This window comes from Aquarana catesbeiana, linkage group LG10, assembly GCF_042186555.1.
Source record: "Aquarana catesbeiana isolate 2022-GZ linkage group LG10, ASM4218655v1, whole genome shotgun sequence".
In the NCBI taxonomy this organism is placed as follows: domain Eukaryota; kingdom Metazoa; phylum Chordata; class Amphibia; order Anura; family Ranidae; genus Aquarana; species Aquarana catesbeiana.
The window spans coordinates 245,874,227-245,895,885 of NC_133333.1; the positions used below are offsets into that span (position 1 = coordinate 245,874,227).

General features: G+C 44.7%; 1 protein-coding gene across 1 annotated transcript in view; it reads right to left on the reverse strand.

Annotated features, from left to right (window-relative positions):
* Nucleotides 1-328: 328 nt before the first annotated feature.
* The window catches only part of TTC34 (tetratricopeptide repeat domain 34), a 43,860-nt gene continuing 22,529 nt past the window's right edge, over nucleotides 329-21,659 (reverse strand). The window contains 1 exon segment of the mRNA XM_073601164.1: nucleotides 329-1,672. Within this exon segment, the coding sequence (XP_073457265.1) occupies nucleotides 1,151-1,672 (522 nt within the window). The 3' untranslated portion in view covers nucleotides 329-1,150.

Below are 21,659 nucleotides of genomic sequence, written 5' to 3' on the forward strand. Positions count from 1 at the left end.
CCCCCACCACTAAATGATTTGGACCAGTGTACAAAGCAAGGTCCATAAAGACATGGATGAGCGAGTTTGGAGTGGGGGTACTTGACTGGCCTGCACAGAGTCCTGTCCTCAACCCAATAGAACACCTTTGGGATGAATGAGAGCGGAGACTGCAAGCCAGGCTTTCTTGTCCAACATCAGTGCCTGACCTCACAAATGCACTTCTGGAAGAACGGTCAAACATTCCCATAGACACACTCCTTAACCTTGTGGACAGCCTTCTCAGAAGAGTTGAAGCTGTTATAGCTACAAAGGGTGGGCCAACTCAATATTGAACCCTACAGACTAAGACTGGGATGCCATTAAAGTTCATGTACGTGTAAAGGCAGGCGTCCCAATACTTTTGACAGTATAGTGCTAAGAGCATGCTCCCAGCACAATGACCAAGCTGTTAGACAGCTCCCGGTCCTTGATTATGATTGGGAGCTGGCGGGACAGGCTCCCGATCATGTGACCACTGTGACAGCCAATCACAGGGACCATGTAACACATATGTACGGTGGCAGGGAGAGTGAGCCTTAACGCTCACATGCTGCACATATGTGTCCATGGGGGTTTCTGTGCTGGGATTTTGCTTACTGCATGCTCCCACCACAAAAACCAAGCCTTCACCAACAGCTCCCAGTCTCTGTTTAATGATCAGGAACTATTGGGACATCAGTGATCACATGATTGGGAAATCTGTTCCACCTCCCATTATCAAGACCCAGTTAGATTATCACCTGGAGGGGACAGGAAGGGGCTAACTGTTGTCTGTGTCCCCAATGGTGAGACACTTTTTCTTCTCACATTGTACTTTATGGTCTCTTCGTCACTTCTGCACTTTATGGTCTCATCCTGGTAACCATCATCCCCAGGGACAGAAAGCAATGGAAAAACCAACATAGCTGTCACCGGAACAGAAACAGAGAGGACATTTTCCACTTGGGACACCTGTTACGATGACAACCAAGAGGGGATTTCCACTGACTATGGAAAGATGTCTATTGACTTCCTGTTGTGTCTCCAGTGGGATAAATAAATGATAAAAAAATTGATATGGGTTTTAACCATTCCCTATTTGATTTAAACCAAAAAAATAACAAAAATTTGACTTTCAGTCCACTTCTAATCAATGCACAATACATCCAGAGGCCTCCCGTTTAATCCTCGCCTTCAATTTCCTCAGTTCTTGGTTGTCTTCCCCAATAATCAGTCCGCATTCGGTCAGCTTCCAGGACTCTTCCAACAGTTTCTGGTCAAAGTATTTATGTGCCGTTTGGCTGAATATCTGCGCCAGCCTTGTCCTCCCTGGAGAATCGCTAATGGCAGCCAACGCCAATGTGCTGTCCAGGCTTACCGCCTTCACATATTGTCGGCAAGAGGCCTCCTCCTCCCTGTTCAGAAGCAGCAAGCGGCCCTTAAAGCAGAAGTCCTCTATTTGAGTCCTCAGGTCATTTGCGCTGTGCCGCTGGATGGCCATGTCCATGTCGCTCACCGCGCTTTTATAATCTCCAAGGTGGGTGAGGCATGAGGCACGGAGACGGAGGTACTTGGGGTTATTGTTGCTGGAGATGACGGCCAGGGAGAAATATTCCAGAGCTTTCTCATAATGGTTCTCCTGGGAAAGGGAATTGCCTTCTTGTCCCGCGATCTGTAATGATAAATGAGTAGGTCTTAGAAGAAAAAGAGCTTTCTGTGTTACCTTGTAGGAACCAATCAGAATGCACTGAAAGAAGACAGGAAAATGATGATATAATAAGCAGGACAAGTCGCACATTTTTAGTGGATAAAAAACTTTTCAATGAAAGGTGTCAAGAAGACGAAGGATGGCCTTGTTTCCTTCTTTCAGTATATGATAGCTGCTCAGATGTCTTACTGATCCTCTAGTTTTAGTAATTCTTTCCTTCCTCCTTCCCCCCTCCTTTCCTTTACACTTCCATCCATCCTTCCCTTCTCCTTCCCTCCACCTCTTTCTTTTTCCTTTTCTTACTTCCACCCTCCCTCCACTGTTTCCTCTCTCTTCTGTCTTTTCTCCACGTTTCCCTCCTTACTTTCCTCTCTCCCTCCATCTACTGTTCCCTCTTCCCTTCCTTCCTGTCTTTTTCCCACCTTTATCTTTCTTTCCTTCCTTCTTTTGTTCCTCACTCCCTCCTTTCCTCCTTTTTTTCCCTCACTCTCTCCTTTCCTTCCTCTGTAACTTTTATCTAATTGTCTGTCTTTCTTCTTTCTCTCCATTCACACTTCCCTTTTTCCTCCTAACCTTCCTTCCTTCTTTCTCACCTTTCTTTTTTTCCTCCCTCTCTCCATCCACTGTTCCCCTTCCTTCCTTCTATCCTTCCTCCCGTTTCCTTCCTTCCATTCCTCTCTCCCTCCATCCATTGTTCCCTCTTTTTTTCTACCCTTGCTTTCTTCTTTCCTTCTCTCCACTCTTCCCTATTTTCTTCTACCTTTCATTTGTTCTTCCTTTCCTTCTTTCTTGTCTCTCTCCATTCACTGTTCCTTTTTTCTTTCCACTCTTCCTTCCTTAAATTTTCTCTCATTTATCTTTTCTCTCTTTTGTCATTCCTTCTTTTTTCCTCCCTCCCTCCTTTCCTTCTTTTGTAGCTTCAATTAATCTTTCTTCTCTCCCTCCATCCACTGTTCCCTCTTTCCTTCTACCCTTCATTTTCTTTCTTTCATCCTTCCTGTCTTTCCTCTCTCCCTCCACCCACTGTTCCTTCTTTCTTTCTTTCTTTCTTTCTTTCTTTCTTTCTTTCTTTCTTTCTTTCTTTCTTTCTTTCTTTCTTTCTTTCTTTCTTTCTTTCTTTCTTCTTTTCCTTTCATCCTTCCTCCCGTTTCCTTCCTTTCCTCTCTTCATCCATCTACTGTTCCCTCTTTTTTCTAGCCTTACTTCCTTCCCTCTCTCTCTCCCTCCCTCCATTCTTCCCACTTTCTTTCTTTTCGCTCTCCCTCCATCTACTGTTGCCTCTTTCTTTCCTTCCTTCCCTCGCTCCCTCCATCTATTGTTCCCTCTTTCCTTCTACCCCTTCCTTTCTTTATTTTTCACCTATTTATCTTTCTTTTTCTCTTTCTTTCATTCCTTTTTTCCCCCACTCCCTCCTATCTTTGTAACTTTTATCTAAATCTATATCTAATTATCTATTTTTCATTCTTCTTTTCCCCCATCCACTGTTCCCTCTTTCCTTCTACCCTTTCTTTTTCTTTCTCTTTCTCACCTTTCTTTTTTTCCTCCCTTCCTCTCTCCCTCCATCCACTGTTCCTGCTTTCTTCCATCGTTCCTCCCGTTTCCTCCCTTCCATTTCTCTATTCCTCCATCCACTGTTCCCGCTACCCTTGCTTCCTTCCCTCTCTCTCTCTCTCCACTCTTCCTTCCTTCCTTCTACCTTTCATTTGTTCTTCCTTCCCTTTTCTTCTTTTCTCTCTCCCTCCATCCACTGTTCTTTCTTTCCTTCCATCATTTATTTTTCTCCCATTTAGCTTTCTTTTTCTCTTTCTTTCATTCATCCTATTTTCCTCACTCTCTCCTTTCCTCTCTTTGTAACTTTTATCTTTCTTCTCTCTCTTCATCCACTGTTCCCTCTTTCCTTTTACTCTTCTTTTTCTTTCTTCCCTCTCGCCACTGTTCCCTCTTTCTTTCTTCTTTTCCTCCCATTCCTCTCTTTCTCCGTCCACTTTTTACCTCTTTTTTTTTCTATCCTTACTTCCTTTCCCCTCTCTCTCCTTCCTTCCACTCTTCCCACTTTCTTTCCTCTCTCCCATCCTTCCCTCGCTCCCTCCACCCACAGTTCCCTATTTCCTTCTACCCTTCCTTCATTTATTTTTCTCCTATTTGTCTTTCTTCTTAACTTTCTTTCATTCCTCCTCCCCCCCCCCCACTCCCTCCTTTCCTCCTTTTTTCCTCAATCCCCCCTATACCTTTCTTTGTAACTTTTATCCACCTAATGATCTATATTTCTTTCTTCTCTTCCTCCATTCACTGGTCTCTTTTTCCTTCTATCCTTCCTCTTTCTTTTTCTTTCTTTTTTCCTTTCCTCCCTCCCTCCGTCCACTGTTCCCTCTTTCTTTCTTCCCTTCCTTCTATCTTTCCTCTCCTCTTTCCTTCCTTCCTTCCCTCTCTCCCCCTATCCACTGTTCCCTCTTTCTTCTCTTTCTTCCATCGTTCCTCCCCCGTTTCCTTCCTTCCATTTCTCTCTTCCTCCATCCACTGTTCCCTCTACCCTTGCTTCCTTCCCTCTCCCTCCACTCTTCCTTCCTTCCTTCTATCTTTCATTTGTTCTTCCTTCCCTTCTTTTCTTCTTTCCTCTCTCCCGCTATCCACTGTTCCTGTTTTCCTTCCAACCTTCCTTCCTTTATTTTTCTCCCATTTATCTTTCTTTTTCTCTTTCTTGCATTCATACTTTTTTCCTCAATCCCTCCTGTCCTTTCTTTGTAACATTTATCTATATAATGATCTATATTTCTTTCTTCTCTTCCTCCATCCCCTGTTCACTTTCCATCTACCCTTCCTCTTTCTTTCTCTATTTCTTTCATTCCTCCCTCTCTCCCCCACCCACTGTTCCTTCTTTCTTTCTTCCCCTTCTTCCATCCTTCCTCCTCTGTTCCTTCCCTCTCTTCCCTCATCCATTGTTCCCTCTTTCTTTCTTCCCTTCCTTCTATTCTTCCTCCCCACTTTCCTTCCTTCCTTTTCTCTCTCCCTCTATCCACTGTTCCATCTTTCTTCTCTTTCTCCTACCCATCCAATGCCCCCCCCCCCCCCCCCACCTTTCCATCTACCCTTCCTTCCTTTCATTGAATCTTTTCCTACCTCCACTTTTCCCTTCTTCCTCCCTTCACTTCCTTTTCTCTTTCTTTCTTTTTCTTCCTGTCCTTCTTTCTTTCCCTCCAGGGGCTTCTGCTGTATGAGACTGGTACATAGGACGACCCCGGTGTTTTTCCTGGCTAGTAGCGGTAGGATGTTTCATTAGGACTTGATTGTCTTGTAATGCATTTCTTAGAATTACATCTTAGTGACTAGAGCCGGGCTGCCCGCCTGTCAGATCTTAAGTGGGGTCACGATAACAAGCTGGAGAGTTCATGTGTGCGGCAGGCTGTAGTATATTAGCGCAATCATGTGACAAGATGGCAACTTGTTGTCAGAGGAAGATGAAAAGTGTCGTGACTTGTGAGGGAGAAAGAGGATACTAATGAGGTGAAAAACAAGTTAAAATCTAGAAATTCAGAATTCCACATACAGTAGGCTTTGTGGACCTCAAAAAAAGGGAATAACTTTCAGGTTCACTGGCAGAAGCATGTCTCAGAAGTCCAGCTATATACAGTTCCTACCAGAAGATCCAGTCTTTGTGTAGAATATTCCTCTCCATTCAAGCTGGTTCCCTTCTACCTTCTACCTAGACCCTTATGCCACGTACACACGACCAGTTTTTCCGTCAGAATAAACTCTGACGGTTTTTTTGACGGAGTTCTGACAGAGTTTCGCTGAAACGGACTTGCCTACACACGATCACACCAAAGTCCGATCGTTGAGAACGCGATGACGTACGACGGGACTAGAAAAAGGAAGTTCAATAGCCAGTAGCCAATAGCTGCAATTGCGTCATTTTTGGTCCTTCGGAATAGCATACAGACAAACGGTTTTCCCGATAGGAATCGATTCCTTCGGAAAGATTTAAAACATGTTCTATTTCTAGGTCCATCAGAATTTTTGAAAGAAAAAGCCCACACACGATCGAAATATCCGATGGAATGATTCCTTCTGACCTTTTCTGACAGAAAGTCCGGTCGTGTGTACACAGCATTAGGGTTATCCTGCTTGTACTGTTGTTATAGGGCAGGGATCTCCAAACTTTCTAAACAAAGGGCCAGTTTATTGTCCTTCAGACCTTACGCGGGCCAAACTGTGGCCAGTGGCAGTGGAAATTGTCCTGGCATCAAAGGGAGTAAACATCGCCACATTTGGTATCCTTGAGAGAAATAGTGCCCCACTGGTGTCAGTGGAAAAAACGGCACCCCATTGTTGATGTCAGTTGGAAGAAGAGGGTCTCGTATCAGTGGGAGTAATAGTGCCCCAAGGGCCAGATAAAGGCAAGCAAAGGGCCACATTTGGCCCCCCTGCCACAGTTTGGAATTCACTGTCTTAGGGTATTGATGTTGGTATAAATAACCTGGTTCCTGGGTAGGCAGCTCCTACACCCCAGAGGAACTTCACAGTCTCCTTGGCTTGTAATGTAACGAGAATTTAAATTGAAGAGCCACACCACTGCTATGAGGTCCAGACATAGCTTTATTCCATTAAACGTCAGGGGTACAATCCAAAAAGTAGCCAACATGTTTCACGGGTCTTGGACCCCCACATTGCACTGGCTACTTGTTGAGTTAAATCCCTGACTTTTACTGGAAAAAATTAGTATCTGGACCTCTTAGCAGTGGTGTGGCACTTCAATTTCAATTCTGGTTACATTACCCTTCTACCTGAATATAAATGTCCTTGTGCCAGACTGTCCCAAATGGGATTACAACACTCAACCCGGAACAGAATAATAGTCCTTTGTGCACACAGGTCCTGACATGGCTTGATACTCATAGGCCTTCTTTTGGTCAAGTCATGGCCCTGGGCTCCAAGCATAAGCCTCCTAGACTCCTGAAACTTTACTATTCCCCATCGACCTTCCATCCACACATGCAAGTGCAGAGGTCTTTTCAGTTCTCCATTGCAGGAACCTACATCAAGCACACTTTTCATACTGGTGTGTTATAAAGCTGTATCATGCAGTGGATACTCTTCATAGCAGCCTTTCTCAATCTTTATACTCCAGAAGAACTATTGAAGTAACTTTCTGGCCTCAGGGAACCCCTGCTAAAAACTACTATATCTACAACTCATGATAGATTAGTGTGATGGTCAGTGGGAAGAATACTCCTTACACTTGTGGTCATTAAGAGGAATTACCCTCTTACAGATCGCTAAATGGATCAGTGGTGTCAGTGGGAACTTTTTTGAGAGCGAGAAATTGTTCATTGCTCAAGGAACCCCTAGCAACCTCTGGAGGAACCCTAGGGCTCCATGGAACCTACTGTGTGAAATGGGTCTTACCTCAAACACAAGGACCCCACACCTTTCTTTTACCAAACATGCAAAATTATTACCAGAACACATATTAAAGGCAAACCATATTGCTGTCTAATAGATGCAGAGCTTTCAGTAGACTACACAGACCACCAAAAAAGTGGAGGGTTGTATGTTATCTGAGAATCTTGGAACTCCTGCTTTGCTCCAACTTCAAGATTTGCTGCTGGATTTAAAGCGGAATTTCACCCAAAAGGGGGCGTTACGCTTGTTTGCATCCTCCTCCCCCCTTCATTGCCACATTTGGCACTAACCTAAAGGGTAAACACATACAAGAAACATTTTGGTAGACCTCCTTACTGTGCAGCCTTAGGTTTCAATTTAATAACGCAAAGGAATCTCATTATTTTAACGGCTATGTGTCAGAACGTAGAAACTCAGGAAAATTATGGAGAATTTAAAGTGTAGATAAATCCTAAAAATAAACTTCTCTTATTTGCTCCTTTTTGGTCTGCTAAATATTTGATTGAAAGTGTTTTGTTATATCTTTTTAATAAGTGAAAAAAATATCTGTTTGTTTTGCCAGAAATCTTCCTAACTGATCCTTCATCGAACCCCCAACGTAACCCTTTAGCTCAACTAAAACCTTAGACTGGCCATAGAGGGTCCAGGGTTGACTCTCTAACTGCAGCCTTAACCAAAACTCGTGATGCAATCCCAACCTTTGCACTAATCTACCTTGTAAACCTACCACTAATGCTACCTGCAACTCTAATCCTAAAACTAACCCTCCCTTTAACACCATATTTGTAACCCTAACATTAACACTCCTAACCCCCAACTGTAACACTTACCCTCATACTATTCCTCCTCATAAACCCTAAAATCAATCCTATGTAACCACAACCTTAAGCCTTCACATAAACCCCAAATATAAACCTATCCTCTGTACTGCAACCTCAACACTAACCTTTCTTATAATCCCAACTTTAACACTTATCCTTACACTAATCCTCCTCATAAACCCTAACATTAATACTACCTGTAACCTCAACCTTAACCCTCCAGATAAACCCCATAAATAAACTTATCCTCTGTACCCCAACCCCAATGCTAGTCTTTCCTGTAATCCCAACCCTAACACTTACCCACACAGTAATCCTCCTCATAAACCCTAACAGTATAACCCTACTTCTTACTCCAACCATAACCCCCAAATATAAACATATCCTGTGTATCTCAACCCTAACTCTACCTTTCCTTTTAACCCAAATCCTAACACTTACCCTCACAGTCCGACCTCCTCAACCCTAATATTAATCCTACCTGTAACCCCAACCTTAAGCCTTCATGTAAACCCCAAATATAAACCCATCCTCTGTACCTTAACCCCAACACTAGCTCTCCCTGCAATTCCAACTATAACATGTTCCCTTACACTAGTACACCTCATAAACCCTAAAGCCCTGTACAAACAATCGGATTTTCCGACGGGAAATGTTGGATGTGAGGTTGTTGGCGGTAAGTCCGACCATGTGTACGCTCCATCGGACAATTGTTGTCGGACTTTCCTCCAACAAATGTGTGTTGTCTGACTATCCGATCGTGTGTACACAAGTCTGTCGGACAAAAGTCTAAAGTAGAAACACGCATGCTCAGATTCAAGGACGAGCCGTAAGCGCTCGGTCTTCTAAAACTAGCCTTAGTAATGGAGATATCACGTACGTCTTGTACGTCACTGTGTTCGTAATTGTCGGCCAACATTTGTGTGACTGTGTGTATGCAAGACAAGTTGGAGCCAACACCCTTCGAACAAAAATCCATGGTTTTGTTGACGGAAAGTCTGATCGTGTGTACGAGGATTAACACTAACCCTATCTGTAACCTTAACTCCCCCTATGTAAACCCAAATATAAACCTATTCTCTGCATCCTGACCATGACACTAGCCTTCCTTTATAATCTCAATCCTAACACCTTCCTTCACACCTATATAAACCTATCCTCTGTAACCCAACCCTAGCCCTCCCCGTGATCCCAACTCTAACACTTACCCACACAGTAATCCCCTTCACACATAAATCTTATCATTAATCCTTTAATGCCAACCTTAACCCTCAATGTAAACCGAAATATAACCCTATCTGTACTACAATCCCAATGCTAGCGGTTCCTGTAATCCCAACCCTACAACCCTAACACTTACCCACACACTACTCCCCATAAACCCTAATAGTAACCCTACTGTACTACCAACCTCAGCTCCCCCCCCATTTAAACCCCAAATATAAACCTATGTATATAAACCCCAAATATAAATCCTGTACCCCAACCCCAAGCTAGTCCCCCCTGTAATCCCAACCCTACCACGTACATTCACACTAATCCTCCTCGTAAACCCTAACATAAATCCTACCTGTAATCCCAAACTTCCATGTAAACTCCAACTATAAACCTATGCTCTCTATCCCAACCCCAACGCTAGCCCTCCCTATCTTCCAGTGCCAAAAGATCCCAGAAATGGAATCTAATGTTTCATTTCAACCTTATTACAGAAAACCCCCAAATCCTCCGAAAACACCTAACCAGGCAGGAATGTGGAAAGCAGTGTAAAGAATTTTCTTCTAAGCAAAACAATAGTAAAAAGCCAATGTTTTCAGCAGAGTCTATTACCCATTCAAAGTAATTTGAGAATAACTCATCCACCACAGCTGTATCAAGAAAGAAGGTCTGAAGATAATTAGTAAACGAGATTTTTTTTTTTTTTTTTTTCACGTTGCTCTGAAGAGAGTGTGTAAAGGTTACAAAAGTCCCAGTGGGCACGAGGACCATGATTCATTCACAGCTGAACAGGTCTATTGGGACATGCCAGTTCAAGCCAAGCACACTGTTCTGAGGCGTTGAGCAGATACATCCCATGATTGTTTTTAGTAAAAGAGCATGCATACTTACATGTAATGTTTGAATACCATTTATTTTCCACATTTCTATCGTATACACTCACCGGCCACTTTATTAGGTACACCTGTTCAATTGCCTGGTAACACAAATTGCTAATCAGTCAATCACATGGCAGCAGCTTAATGCATTTAGGCATCTAGACGTGGTGAAAACGACTTGTTGAAGTTCAAACCGAGCATCAGAATGGGGAAGAAAGGGGATTTAAGTGACTTTGAACGTGGTATGGTTGTTGGTGGCAGACGGGCTGGTCTGAGAATTTAAAAAACTGCTGATCTACTGGGATTTTCACACACAACCATCTCTTGGGTTTACAGAGAATGGTGGTGTGACAGACTCACCCGGGACAGAGGCTTTTGGAGGGGACTGAATGCTAGCCTCTTTCCTACCGACTATGGGCCCTGGCATTTGAGGGAGCTACATGCATTTAGAAAGATATTCTGTTATGTAATGCAAAAGGACATTATTAAGGAGGCCATGATGGTCTCTGCCAGCTTGGGACTCAAGGGACAGATGTATGTGAAAGGAATGCTGATTAATGAGATCTGGAAAGCCCGGGTCTTTCACCCAATACTTTATTGTGTTCAATAACACACCTTTGTCTCCTAGCAAACTATTGGGGGATGTGTTTATTCTTATGTGTATTGTAAGTTGTAAGTGAGGAGACGGCAAGTCTACCCTGAAAGGTCATATCTCTGAGTCACCAAGTTTGGGTAAATGTCTAGATAACTAGCTCATGTTAATTTATGTTTCTGGTTACCGGTGTATTATTAGAGTAATATGAGCAGGAGGGGGGAACCTCCTCTTCAACTGTTTATAAGACTTTATTCTTGTTCTAATAAACAGTCCATGTTTAGTAACCAAACGAGTAATGTCTTGTGTTTGCTGTTGTCAGCAGTTGGAATATCTGATATCTATATTCAGACTGGGAGGAATTGGTATATGACGAAAGCACTCAAGAGGAGTGTGGGACATTTCGTTACAGGTGGGAAAAAGAGAAAATATCCAGTGAGTGGCAGTTGTGTGGAGGAAAATGCCTTGTTGAGGTCAGAGGAGAATGGGCAGACTGGTTCCAGATGATAGAAAGGCAACAGTAACTCAAATAACCACTCGTAACAACCAAGGTATGCAGAATACCATCTCTGAATGCACAACACATCCAACCTTGAAGCAGACGGACTACAGTAGCAGAAGACCACACCGGGTGCCACTCCTGTCAGCTAAGAACAAGAAACTGAGGCTACAAATCGCACAGGATCAGCAAAAATTGGACAATTTAAGATTGGAAAAAGGTTGCCTGGTCTGATGAGTCTCGATTTCAGCTGCAACATTCAGATGGTCGGGTCAGAATTTGGTGTAAACAACATGAAAGCATGGATCCATCCTGCCTTGTATCACATGTTCAGACTGGTGGTGGTGTAATGGTGGGGGGGATATTTTCTTGGCACACTTTGGGCCCTTTAGTACCAATTGAGCATCGTTTAAACACCACGACCTACCTGAGTATTGTTGCTGATCATGTCCATCCCTTTATGACTACAGTGTTCCCATCTTCTGATGGCTCCTTCCAGCAGGATAATGTCACCATGTCACAAAGCCAAAGCTAATAAAGGGTCTGGAGGATCTTAGTTATGAGGAAAGGTTGCGAGCACTGAACTTATTCTCTCTGGAGAAGAGACGCTTGAGAGGGGATATGATTTCAAATTTATAAATACCGTACTGGTGACCCCACAATAGGGATAAAACTTTTTCGCAGAAGAGAGTTTAACAAGACTCGCGGCCACTCATTAAAATTAGAAGAAAAGAGGTTTAACCTTAAACTGCGTAGAGGGTTCTTTACTGTAAGAGCGGCAAGGATGTCGAATTCCCTTCCACAGGCGGTGGTCTCAGCGGGGAGCATCCATAGTTTCAAAAAACTATTAGATAAGCACCTGAACGACCGCAACATACAGGGATATACAATGTAATACTGACATATAATCACACACATAGGTTGGACTTGACAGACTTGTGTCTTTTTTCAACCTCGCCTACTATGTAACAAAGCTCCAATCATCTCACCACTGGACAATGAGGTCCCTGTACTCCAATGGCCTCCACACTCACCACATCTCATCCAATAGAGCACCTCACCAGTATTACCTGTGATCTCCCTGCAGCTCATCTTTTCACCATTATCATGCCTTATTCTGCACTGTGTCTCTGTATGGAGGTGGCCATCTTGGTAGAGGCAGAGCTTTGCTTTCTCATGTCAGGGTAAGGAGAACAGTGAGCAGCACATTAGTGACCATACCAAATCTCACTCCAAATCTCCAGAGACTAGCAGCAAGGAAGTGCACTGGGAGCTGGACCTGGGGAGCGGAGCTGGGAAGTAGAGCCTCTAGGGCTATTTTCTTTAAACTATGTGTGCACAGCGGCATGTGTGCACAGCGGCAAAAGCAGGTCAGCGGTTGCTAGGACACTGGCAGTCCTAGAAACAAATGACTACAAAGGATAACAATGAGGCGGGCCCAGGGGTGGAGGCGCCAGGCAGGAGAGAAGGCAGAGAGCACAGGCAGGCGAAGCTGACAGGTGTCCTCACTGGGTTTGAGGGTACCCCACTGATGGGAGTCCAGTGCCGGAACTTGGTCCGGCACTGGCTCCAACCCCAGGACATATTTACCCGATGGTTGGGACTGAAGGTATTTGGTGTCTGGGTTTCAGGAGGACTGTCAAAACCCAGACTGTCTGGGTCAGTTCCTGTACAGATGACAACCCTAAGTTAGAGGCAGCAGTGCCTTTGATCTCACACTGTAGACTTACAGTTATGAGGTCCTAGGCACACAGATATCTTCTTAAAAAACTAGTGGAAAAATTCATGTTTTGAAATTGGGATTGAGGTGGTCCTCAAAGGTCCAAGGGGTGAGACCGAAAAAGCATATTGCAGGCCCATAGAAGGGCCCAAGTTATCTGCAGGAAAAAAAGAGGGGAGAGCCCTTATACTGTAGTATGTATCTAAAATAAAGTTATTACCTCAAATATTTTTTTATGATTAGAGAGAAAAGAAAAATTGACTTATATCTGGTGAGGTTGTGGTGACCCAGGTGAGCAGAACCACACAACCTTCTGTAAACGCAGGTGAAAAAACTGTCTCCATCTCCACGCAGGATATAATTGGTTTCTCTCAGTGCCGCAGGGGTCCTAATCCTGGATCATTTAAGGCAGAGGCATATCTAGAACTTTCAGGACCACAGTTCAAGAAACCATGAAAGGCCCTTTCCTCTGGTCCCAGGCCCTTTGCTCTAAGCCTGGGGCCCTTCCCTCCAGACCCAGGGCCCTTCCCACTGATCCCGGGGCTCTTTACTCTTCTTCTTTTTTAAAGAACCTTTAAATCACAAAATTTACAAACAAGTGGCAGGGAACTCACAAGCAAGCAGCAAGGAAGTCACAAGCAAGTTGCATGACTTTGGGTTCGCAGTAGTGTGAACCGAGCTTTAAGGTCCCACAGCAGGACCCTTTCACATGTTCTGCAGAGGGGCCCCTTCCTGTTGTCTTGCCCCCCCCCCCCCCCCATGGTAGAATGCCAGGACTCAGTCGTAAGTACAACCTTTGTGACCCTGATAGTTCCACCACCGCTCTAAGGGTTCTCAGGGGGGCTTTGTACCGGTAAATAGGAGCAGGTAAAAAAAAAAAATGTCGGTAAACCGAATGGCAGAGGATGGGTCGGAGTCATCAAGTTAAACGAGCATCAAATAGCATTATTTCACCAAAAAGATTCCTTTTCATGGCTATAACTGGCCACGTTTTCAGTTTACGATGATACACAAATGATTGACACTTCCCAGTTTTCTGTTCCAAATGAGTGTGTCCGTGTGAAATGGTCTATGGTTAAGCTCCTTGCTCCAGAGTGGAACTCAATAGAGGAGCAGGTGGATTAGCCTTGCACTGGATAAAATCAATAAAAGCTTATCTCGGGCTCCTCAGAAACCAATATTCATGCCAGACTGCACCAATTCTTCCAATACATACGTCCCTGAACTTTGGATGGTTAGTCACCAACAAAGGGCTCCATTCACAGAACCAGATTACATGCAGTATTTAGGTCTTCACAAACACCACATGCAATCCTGAAAAGGTCAATTCGCTACTGCTTTATGCAGTATTTACCGCATTAAGCAAAAATGCTCCGCAAATCCCGCATAAAACATGCGGTACAAAAGTAGCAGTCCCGGCATGCAATATTTACGGAAACAGCAGCTGCTGGCATCCATAACAGCCAGTAAACAACCTAGTTGTTAATGAGTGGGCGGACGCCGTGTCCTTAACAACCAATGAGTCATCAGCTGTCAGCGGGGTTCTCCACTGACAGCTGAATGTAAAAAAATAAATAAAAATGGCGGCAATAAAAACTAAGAGAAAAAAAAACAGCGTGGGGTCCCCCCCAATCTATACCAGGCCTTGAGGATAGTATAAAAGGGCATTTAGATAGGAATTTTTTTTTTTTAACCAAGTACTTAGGTAGAGGGGTTGAGATAAAGGAGTGGCTAGAGGTCCCGGAGTGGGGCTTTAGTTATCCAGCAAAGAATGAAAGTTGAAGTTAACATTTTTCCAACAGCAGCCAATAAATTATCTTTCAAATTTAAAAAATAGGGTTGAATCAATAGAGATGGACCAAACAGAACTGGTATCAGGAATTGGATCTGAACCTGCAACCTCTGCTGTGTCTGGCAGTATCTCTTCTTGCTGAGTCACCTGGGATGTGGGACAACTCCCAGGACAAATCCTTGGACAATCTTGCCTTGTACCATGTTTCCGGTGAACCTTAAATCCTTTGCTCCTCCCATGAATTTCCTATGTAAGGCATGCCTTTGCACTTCCCGTTTGCCACATCATTGTGCTCTTTCCAGCCAATATCTTGCTCTTGTCACTCCTGCTGCCCTCTCAGACATCCCAAGTCTCCCGCGAATCCTGGGAGTCTCCCGCATTTGGCTGTGGACACCCGTGAGTGCGGGCAATCTCACGGCTCCGTCCCGCCCCCTCCCTTGGCCACAGACAGAAGACAGCAGTCCAAGCGGCCGAATAGAGTACAGCCGCTCGGGCTGCTCTGTCTTCTGTCTGTGGCCGGGGAAGGGGGTGAGATGGAGCCAGGACCGCTCCGTTGGTGAACACTGAGGCTGCGCTGGTGGACACTGATAGGTGGCACTGAAGGACACATGGGCTGCACTGGTGGGCACTGATGGACACTGATAGGCTGCACTGGTGGGCACTGATGAGGTGGCACTGATAGGCTGCACTGGTGGGCACTGCTGAGGTGGCACTAATGGACACTGATTGACACTGATGGGCTGCACTGGTGGGCACCGATGAGGTGGCACTGATGGACACTGATAGGCTGCACTAATGGACACTGATAGGCTGCACTGGTGGGCACTGATGAACACTGATGGGATGCACTAATAGACACTGTTGGGCTGCACTGATAGTGGGCACTGAAGAGGGGGCACTGATGGACACTGACAGGCTACACTGATGGACACTGATGGGCTGCACTGGTAGGCACTGATGAGGTGGCACTGATAGGCTGCACTGATGGACACTGATAGGCTACACTGGTGGGCACTGAAGGACACTGATAGGCTGCACTGGTAGGCACTGATGAGGTGGCATGAATGGACACTGATGGTCTCTGATAGGCTGCATTGATGGACTGCGCTGGTAGGCACTGATGAGGTGGCACAGATGGACACTGATAGGCTGCATTTAATTGGCACTGGTAAGGCTGAATTTCATTGCGGGGGGGGAATCGGTCATCTCCCAAAAGTGAGTTTGCCACCCCCCTGAAATGAGTTTTTGCAGGTTGGGATGTCTGGTATCTTCACTACCACTCATTACTGACCTTTGGCTTGCTCCTCAACTGCGCTTCTGCATGATCCCAACCTGCAACTACTGCAATGACCTTTGGCTTGTTGACTGACTTCACTTCTGCTTGATCCCTACCTGCTATATCTGCTTGCTCCTGGTGAGGCGATCCTGAGGACTGCGACCTGGTACTAACAAGCAGCATAACCCATCTCCACCATCAGGAGCTCTGGTGAATACTGGGTAGAGCTTATAACCCACAGCTTGGGTGAGCCTGTTTCAAATTCCAGGGTGACCTGCTTGTATACCTATCCTGCTGGCCGGTGGGAGCCTCTCTACTGCTATAGCTACTGGTCTCCAAGCCTGAATCCTGACCATGACAACTGGAGTGACAATGGAGTTGTCCCTTAATCTCCCCCCCCCCTCTATACTAGGAAATGATAATTGCTATAATAACCGGTCTTCCAGCCTCCAAAAATAATGTTTATGAAATGTTACAAGAAAAACACTCAGATTCTCACAATATTCATGAGCAAGTTTGCTGAAAGTACCAGTTAAGGAGCCCGCCAGTTCCCACATCCGCAGTGGTTGTCCTATAGGCCAGCTGCTGAGGGTTTTGGGTAATAAAGCCACAAAGAGCAGCTGTGACATCCAGCAGAGAGGACTGCACTCTGACATACCACAGAGAATGTCATGTTTTTATTGTGTGGTGTGACTTCTATTTCAAGAATGTTGACTTCATCTGATCTGTGCTGTTTGAGGAACATTTTGGTCAAACATTGATTGCTGACACCCCACTTCAATCAGAATGATACGTGTCCCTTTTGAGTGTAAACTGAGTGCAGATGTGTGAATCTTCTCTCTACCGTATCGGAGGAGCTAAACATTAGCTGACAGCTGAATGTAAACAGAATTGCCGGACAATAAAAAATAAAACAAAAAAAACCCCAAAAAACAGCGTGGGGTCCCTCCCCCAATCCATACCAGGCCCTTCGGGTCTCGTATGGATTTTAAGGGGAATCCCATGCCAAGAAAAAATGGCGTGGGGTCCCCCCAAAATCCATACCAGACCCTTATCTGAGCATGCAGCCTGACAGGCCAGGAAAGGGGGGGGGCGAGACCCCCCCCTCCTGAACCTTATCAGGCCACATGCCCCCAACATGGGGGATGCTTTGAGGGCAAGGGGGGCCCTGTGGTTGTGGGGGTGACTTATCAGAATCTGAAATCCCCCATATCCTGCCCCCTTCTATGTGAATGAGCACGAAGGCATGTGGCCTGGTATGGTTCAGAAGGGGGGGTGGGGGGGGAGTCTGGTACAGATTTTGAGGGGAACCCCATGCTTTCAGTCACAGAGTCACTTTATGTTTAAAGCTGAATTCCAGGTATGGATAGTTTTGCATAGTTACTTTGTTCCAACATGGATCACGCAAACAATAAAACAAAATGGTGCAAAGGCCTAGTGCATTATCCACAGCACTTTATGAAAAGGTAATGTACATACTCACAAAAACAATGAATGTAACAGCAATGTACCTTAGCCTCAAAGCCACAAAGACTTAACCACAATGAAATCCATATAGAAACAAACTTCGTAAACCAGCTGACGTGTTTCAGGGGTCCCAGTTTTGCTCTAAAGGAAGTATAGCCCCTGAAACGCGTCAGTTGTTTTACTATGTTCATTTCTATATGGATTTCCTTGTGAAGTCCTTTTGGTTCTGGAGCTTACAAACAATGATGTCACATTTATTGCTTTTATAAGTATAGTATGTACTATTTTAAGATTCCCTGATCTGAGGAGGGCAGCATCAGCTTCATGCATTAGCCCAGTCTAGGAATTGATGGTCACCACCTATGGCAAGCAGTCTATCTGGTCTTTATGGAATCCCCTAGCACTGTGGTGTCAAGTCATTATCTTGATGAGTGAAGTCAACCTGGACCACTGTAAGTATATATGGGTGTGGGATTCCTGTTGAAGATGGAAAGCACTGTAGAAAGAACCGCTCCTAAAGCGATCTCCACCAGCTTCCAGGTTCTGTGTCAAGTGGCTGCCCTGATGCATTGTGAACAAAGGAGGAAATTCATTCAGCACAGGCACCATTCAGAGAACATTTTCCATTCTCTCAATAAATGCAAAGCGTTTTATGATTGGACAAGAATAAGAGATGGGGAAGTGATGTTATGATCTCCACCTCATCCAATCAGAAAACACTGAAAAGTTAAATGTCTCATGGGATCCGGATGCAAACAAAGTGGACTGGACCACCCAAAAGTCCAAGATGGTGACGATAAACAGGAACGATAAGAGGGAGATTATGCCACTGGAGTCCCAAGAGGTAAGAGTAAAGCAACACGCTGGACCTCCACCTGGGGCAAGCAGTCTGTCTGGTCTTTATGGAATCCACTAGCCCAGTGGTGTCAAGTCATTAGCTTAGACCACGGTAAGTATGTATGTGCCATACCTGTAGGATCCCCATGGAAGATAGAAAGCACTGTAGTAGGCACTGCTACTACAGTGATCTCCATTAGCTTCCAGGTACCCTGCTGCACTGCGAAAATAGGAGGATCACTGATCACGGGAGCCATTCAGGAGAACACTTTGCATATTCTCAGTAAAACCAAAGCGTTCTCTGATTGGACAAGGTGAAGAGATGGGGTGGTGATGTCATGATGATCTCCACCTCATCCAATAAGAAAACATGCAGTTGAATGCAACTAAAGTGGACTGGACCACCCAAAAGTCCACAATAGTGAGGACAAGCAGGAACGATATTAGGGAGGATCTTGTCGCTGGAGTCCCAAGAGTTAAGAGTAAAGCAACACACTGGACCTCCACATCATCCAATCAAAAAACACTGGAAAGTTAAATGTCTCAGGGAATCTGAATGCAACTAAAGAGGACTGGACCACCCAAAAGTCCAAGATGGTGAAGACATACAGGAACGATAGTAGGGAGGATCTTGTTGATGGGGTCTCAAGAGGTAGGAGTAAAGCAACACACTGGACCTCCACCTGTGATAGGGAATTCAAGTTGTGGGCAGACTGACCCTTTAAAATTTTGGCAAGAATGCTACATGTGCTCAGAATGATCATTTGTCAGGAATTCAAAAATCTATCCACCAAAATAGCAAGGTTACGCCTGACGAGCAAACTCCCTTTCTTCCCAGATCCAAGTGTTCCAGGCTTTCTGCCGACATTGCATGCCAAATGCCCTGTTGACTATTTTGTAACTCATTAACATTATGATCCTCGGGGCTATAAATATTGAAGTGCGAAAGCAGCCATGGAAAACAGAAAGTTGGCAGAAGACGGACGTGTTTCCGAACCGTAGAACGGACTTGTTTTTCAAAAAAAAAAGACTCTCTCCCAAGCTGGCAATACATTGACAGACGTCTCACCAAAAGTGACAGCCAACAAGAAATTGGCTCGCCCTCTCTGCACATCCTCGCAGCTGGGACCCGCTACGAAATTTTACCCTTCACTAGGCTGACATTCCATTGCGATGGGTTGAGAGACTCGTTCCCTGAAGTGGAAGAAATGCCAGATAATCAAAGAGATTTCATAACACCTTTCAACGCGTGTTCTCGGCACGAGTACGCGGTGGTTATCGCTCAGGGTTCACCGGCAGCGTGGTACTATACAAAAGAGTATCAGAGCTATTATGTTGGCCAGGGGGGATGATTACTATGATAGCTAGAGACTATAATGAATGCTTGCAGAAAGAACAGGAGCATTGTGTTGTCTGCTCCATGATCCACAAAAATAATTTCCCTGTGAAGCATGTTCATGCAAACCAGAAGAGAATGAGTACCAAAAAGTGTTTCCTATAAAGTTCCAAAAAACAATAATTAAACAAGATCAATGAACAAGTTATTGATCTAGTATTGGCAATGTTGCAGTGCTGTTCTAGTCCTGCAACATTGTTATTACTGATATTCATTTAGAGCAGGCATCATTAAGTCTTAGTTCTCCATACCTCCCAACATTTTGAGATGGGAATGAGGGACACCTACTAGCAAACGTATGTAGGCATAAGACACGCCTCCTGCCACACCCCCTTAAAGGAGAATTAACCCCCCAAAAAAAAAAAGTTAACTAAATCCACAAGGGCTTTTTTTTACCACTACTATTCCTTTATATGGGCTTTTAAAATTTACAAATGCAGCAATGAAATTGGATGAAAGGTTTAGCACTGGGCAACACTTTTTGAAAGTTAAAAAGTGCATTTTATATACAACTATATGGATCAGACCAAAATGAGGGAGAAATGAGGAGGAAAGAGGGACAGAGGGACATTGCTCCAAATCAGGGACAGTCCCTCCAAATCAGGGACAGTTGGGAGCTATGGTTGACAGTAGGGATGAACTTCGTGTTCGATTCAAACCCATGTTCGACTCGAACATCGTCTGTTCACCCGTTTGCCGAATTGCGAACTTTATGGGCCGTTCGCGACAAATTAGTGTGGCGCGTCACGGCCCATAATTCACTGCGGCATCGCAGTGCATTGCTGACTGATGATTGGCCAAGCATGCACTATGACCCGCATGCTTGGCCAATCATAGCGCCGTCTGAACAGAGAGCCGTAATTGGCCAAAGCCAAGGAGGCTTTGGCCAATTATGGCTCAGGGGATTTAGTACACGCCCCACACTATATAAGGCCGCCTGCACGGCGGCCCTGTGTAGTGTGTGTTCCGGCGTTGAGATAGATAGACAGAGAGACAGTGTCATTCGATTTAAGTTAGATAGATTAGGCAGGACTAGATCTGTTCCTGTTATCTTGCTACTGACAGGCAGGCTTGTCTTGTTACAGTATTTACAGCTACCTGAAGAAAATTGCCGGTGTTCTTTTAAACCTATTAGTACCACAGTCAGGCAGCTAGACTAGTTACAGTTAGTGTAGTGCGTCCTCCTCACAGTGTTCAGTTAAAACTACAAGTTAGTTTAGTGTGACCTCTGCACAGTGTTCAGCTAAAACAACAAGTTAGTGTAGTGCGTCCTCCTCACGGTGTTCAGCTAAAGCTACAAGCTAGTGTAGTGCGTCCTCCTCACAGTGTTCAGCTAAAACTACAAGTTAGTGTAGTGCGACCTCTGCACAGTGTTCAGCTAAAACTACAAGTTAGTGTAGTGCGAGCTCTGCACAGTGTTCAGCTAAAGCTACAAGTTAGTGTAGTGCGTCCTCCTCACAGTGTTCTGCTAAAACTACAAGTTAGTGTAGTGCGACCTCTGCACAGTGTTCAGCTAAAGCTACAAGTTAGTGTAGTGCGTCCTCCTCACAGTGTTCAGCTAAAACTACAAGTTAGTGTAGTGTGAGCTCTGCACAGTGTTCAGCTAAAGCTACCTGTAGAAGGTTGGTGGTGTTTTCCTGATCCTATCACTACCACAGGCAGCTAAGTAAGCTACAAGTTAGTGTAGTGCGTCCTCCTCACAGTGTTCAGCTAAAACTACAAGTTAGTTTTTTGCGAGCTCTGCACAGTGTTCAGCTAAAGCTACCTGTAGAAGGTTGGTGGTGTTTTCATACTACAGGCAGGCAGTTGATTTTGCTAGCTGCAGTATCAGTATATATATATATATATATATATATATATATATATATATATATATATCCCAGCTTAGTGCAGCTACAGGCCATTAGTATGTCTGGAAGGCCAACAAGGAGAGGCAGACAGTCACAAGCCAATAAAAGAGGGCAAGCAGGCTCTGTGTCTAGAGGCAACAGGGCTGGTCATGAAGACGGTGCATCCTCATCAGCACGTGGCCATGGGACACGCTTGGCCTTTTTTTCG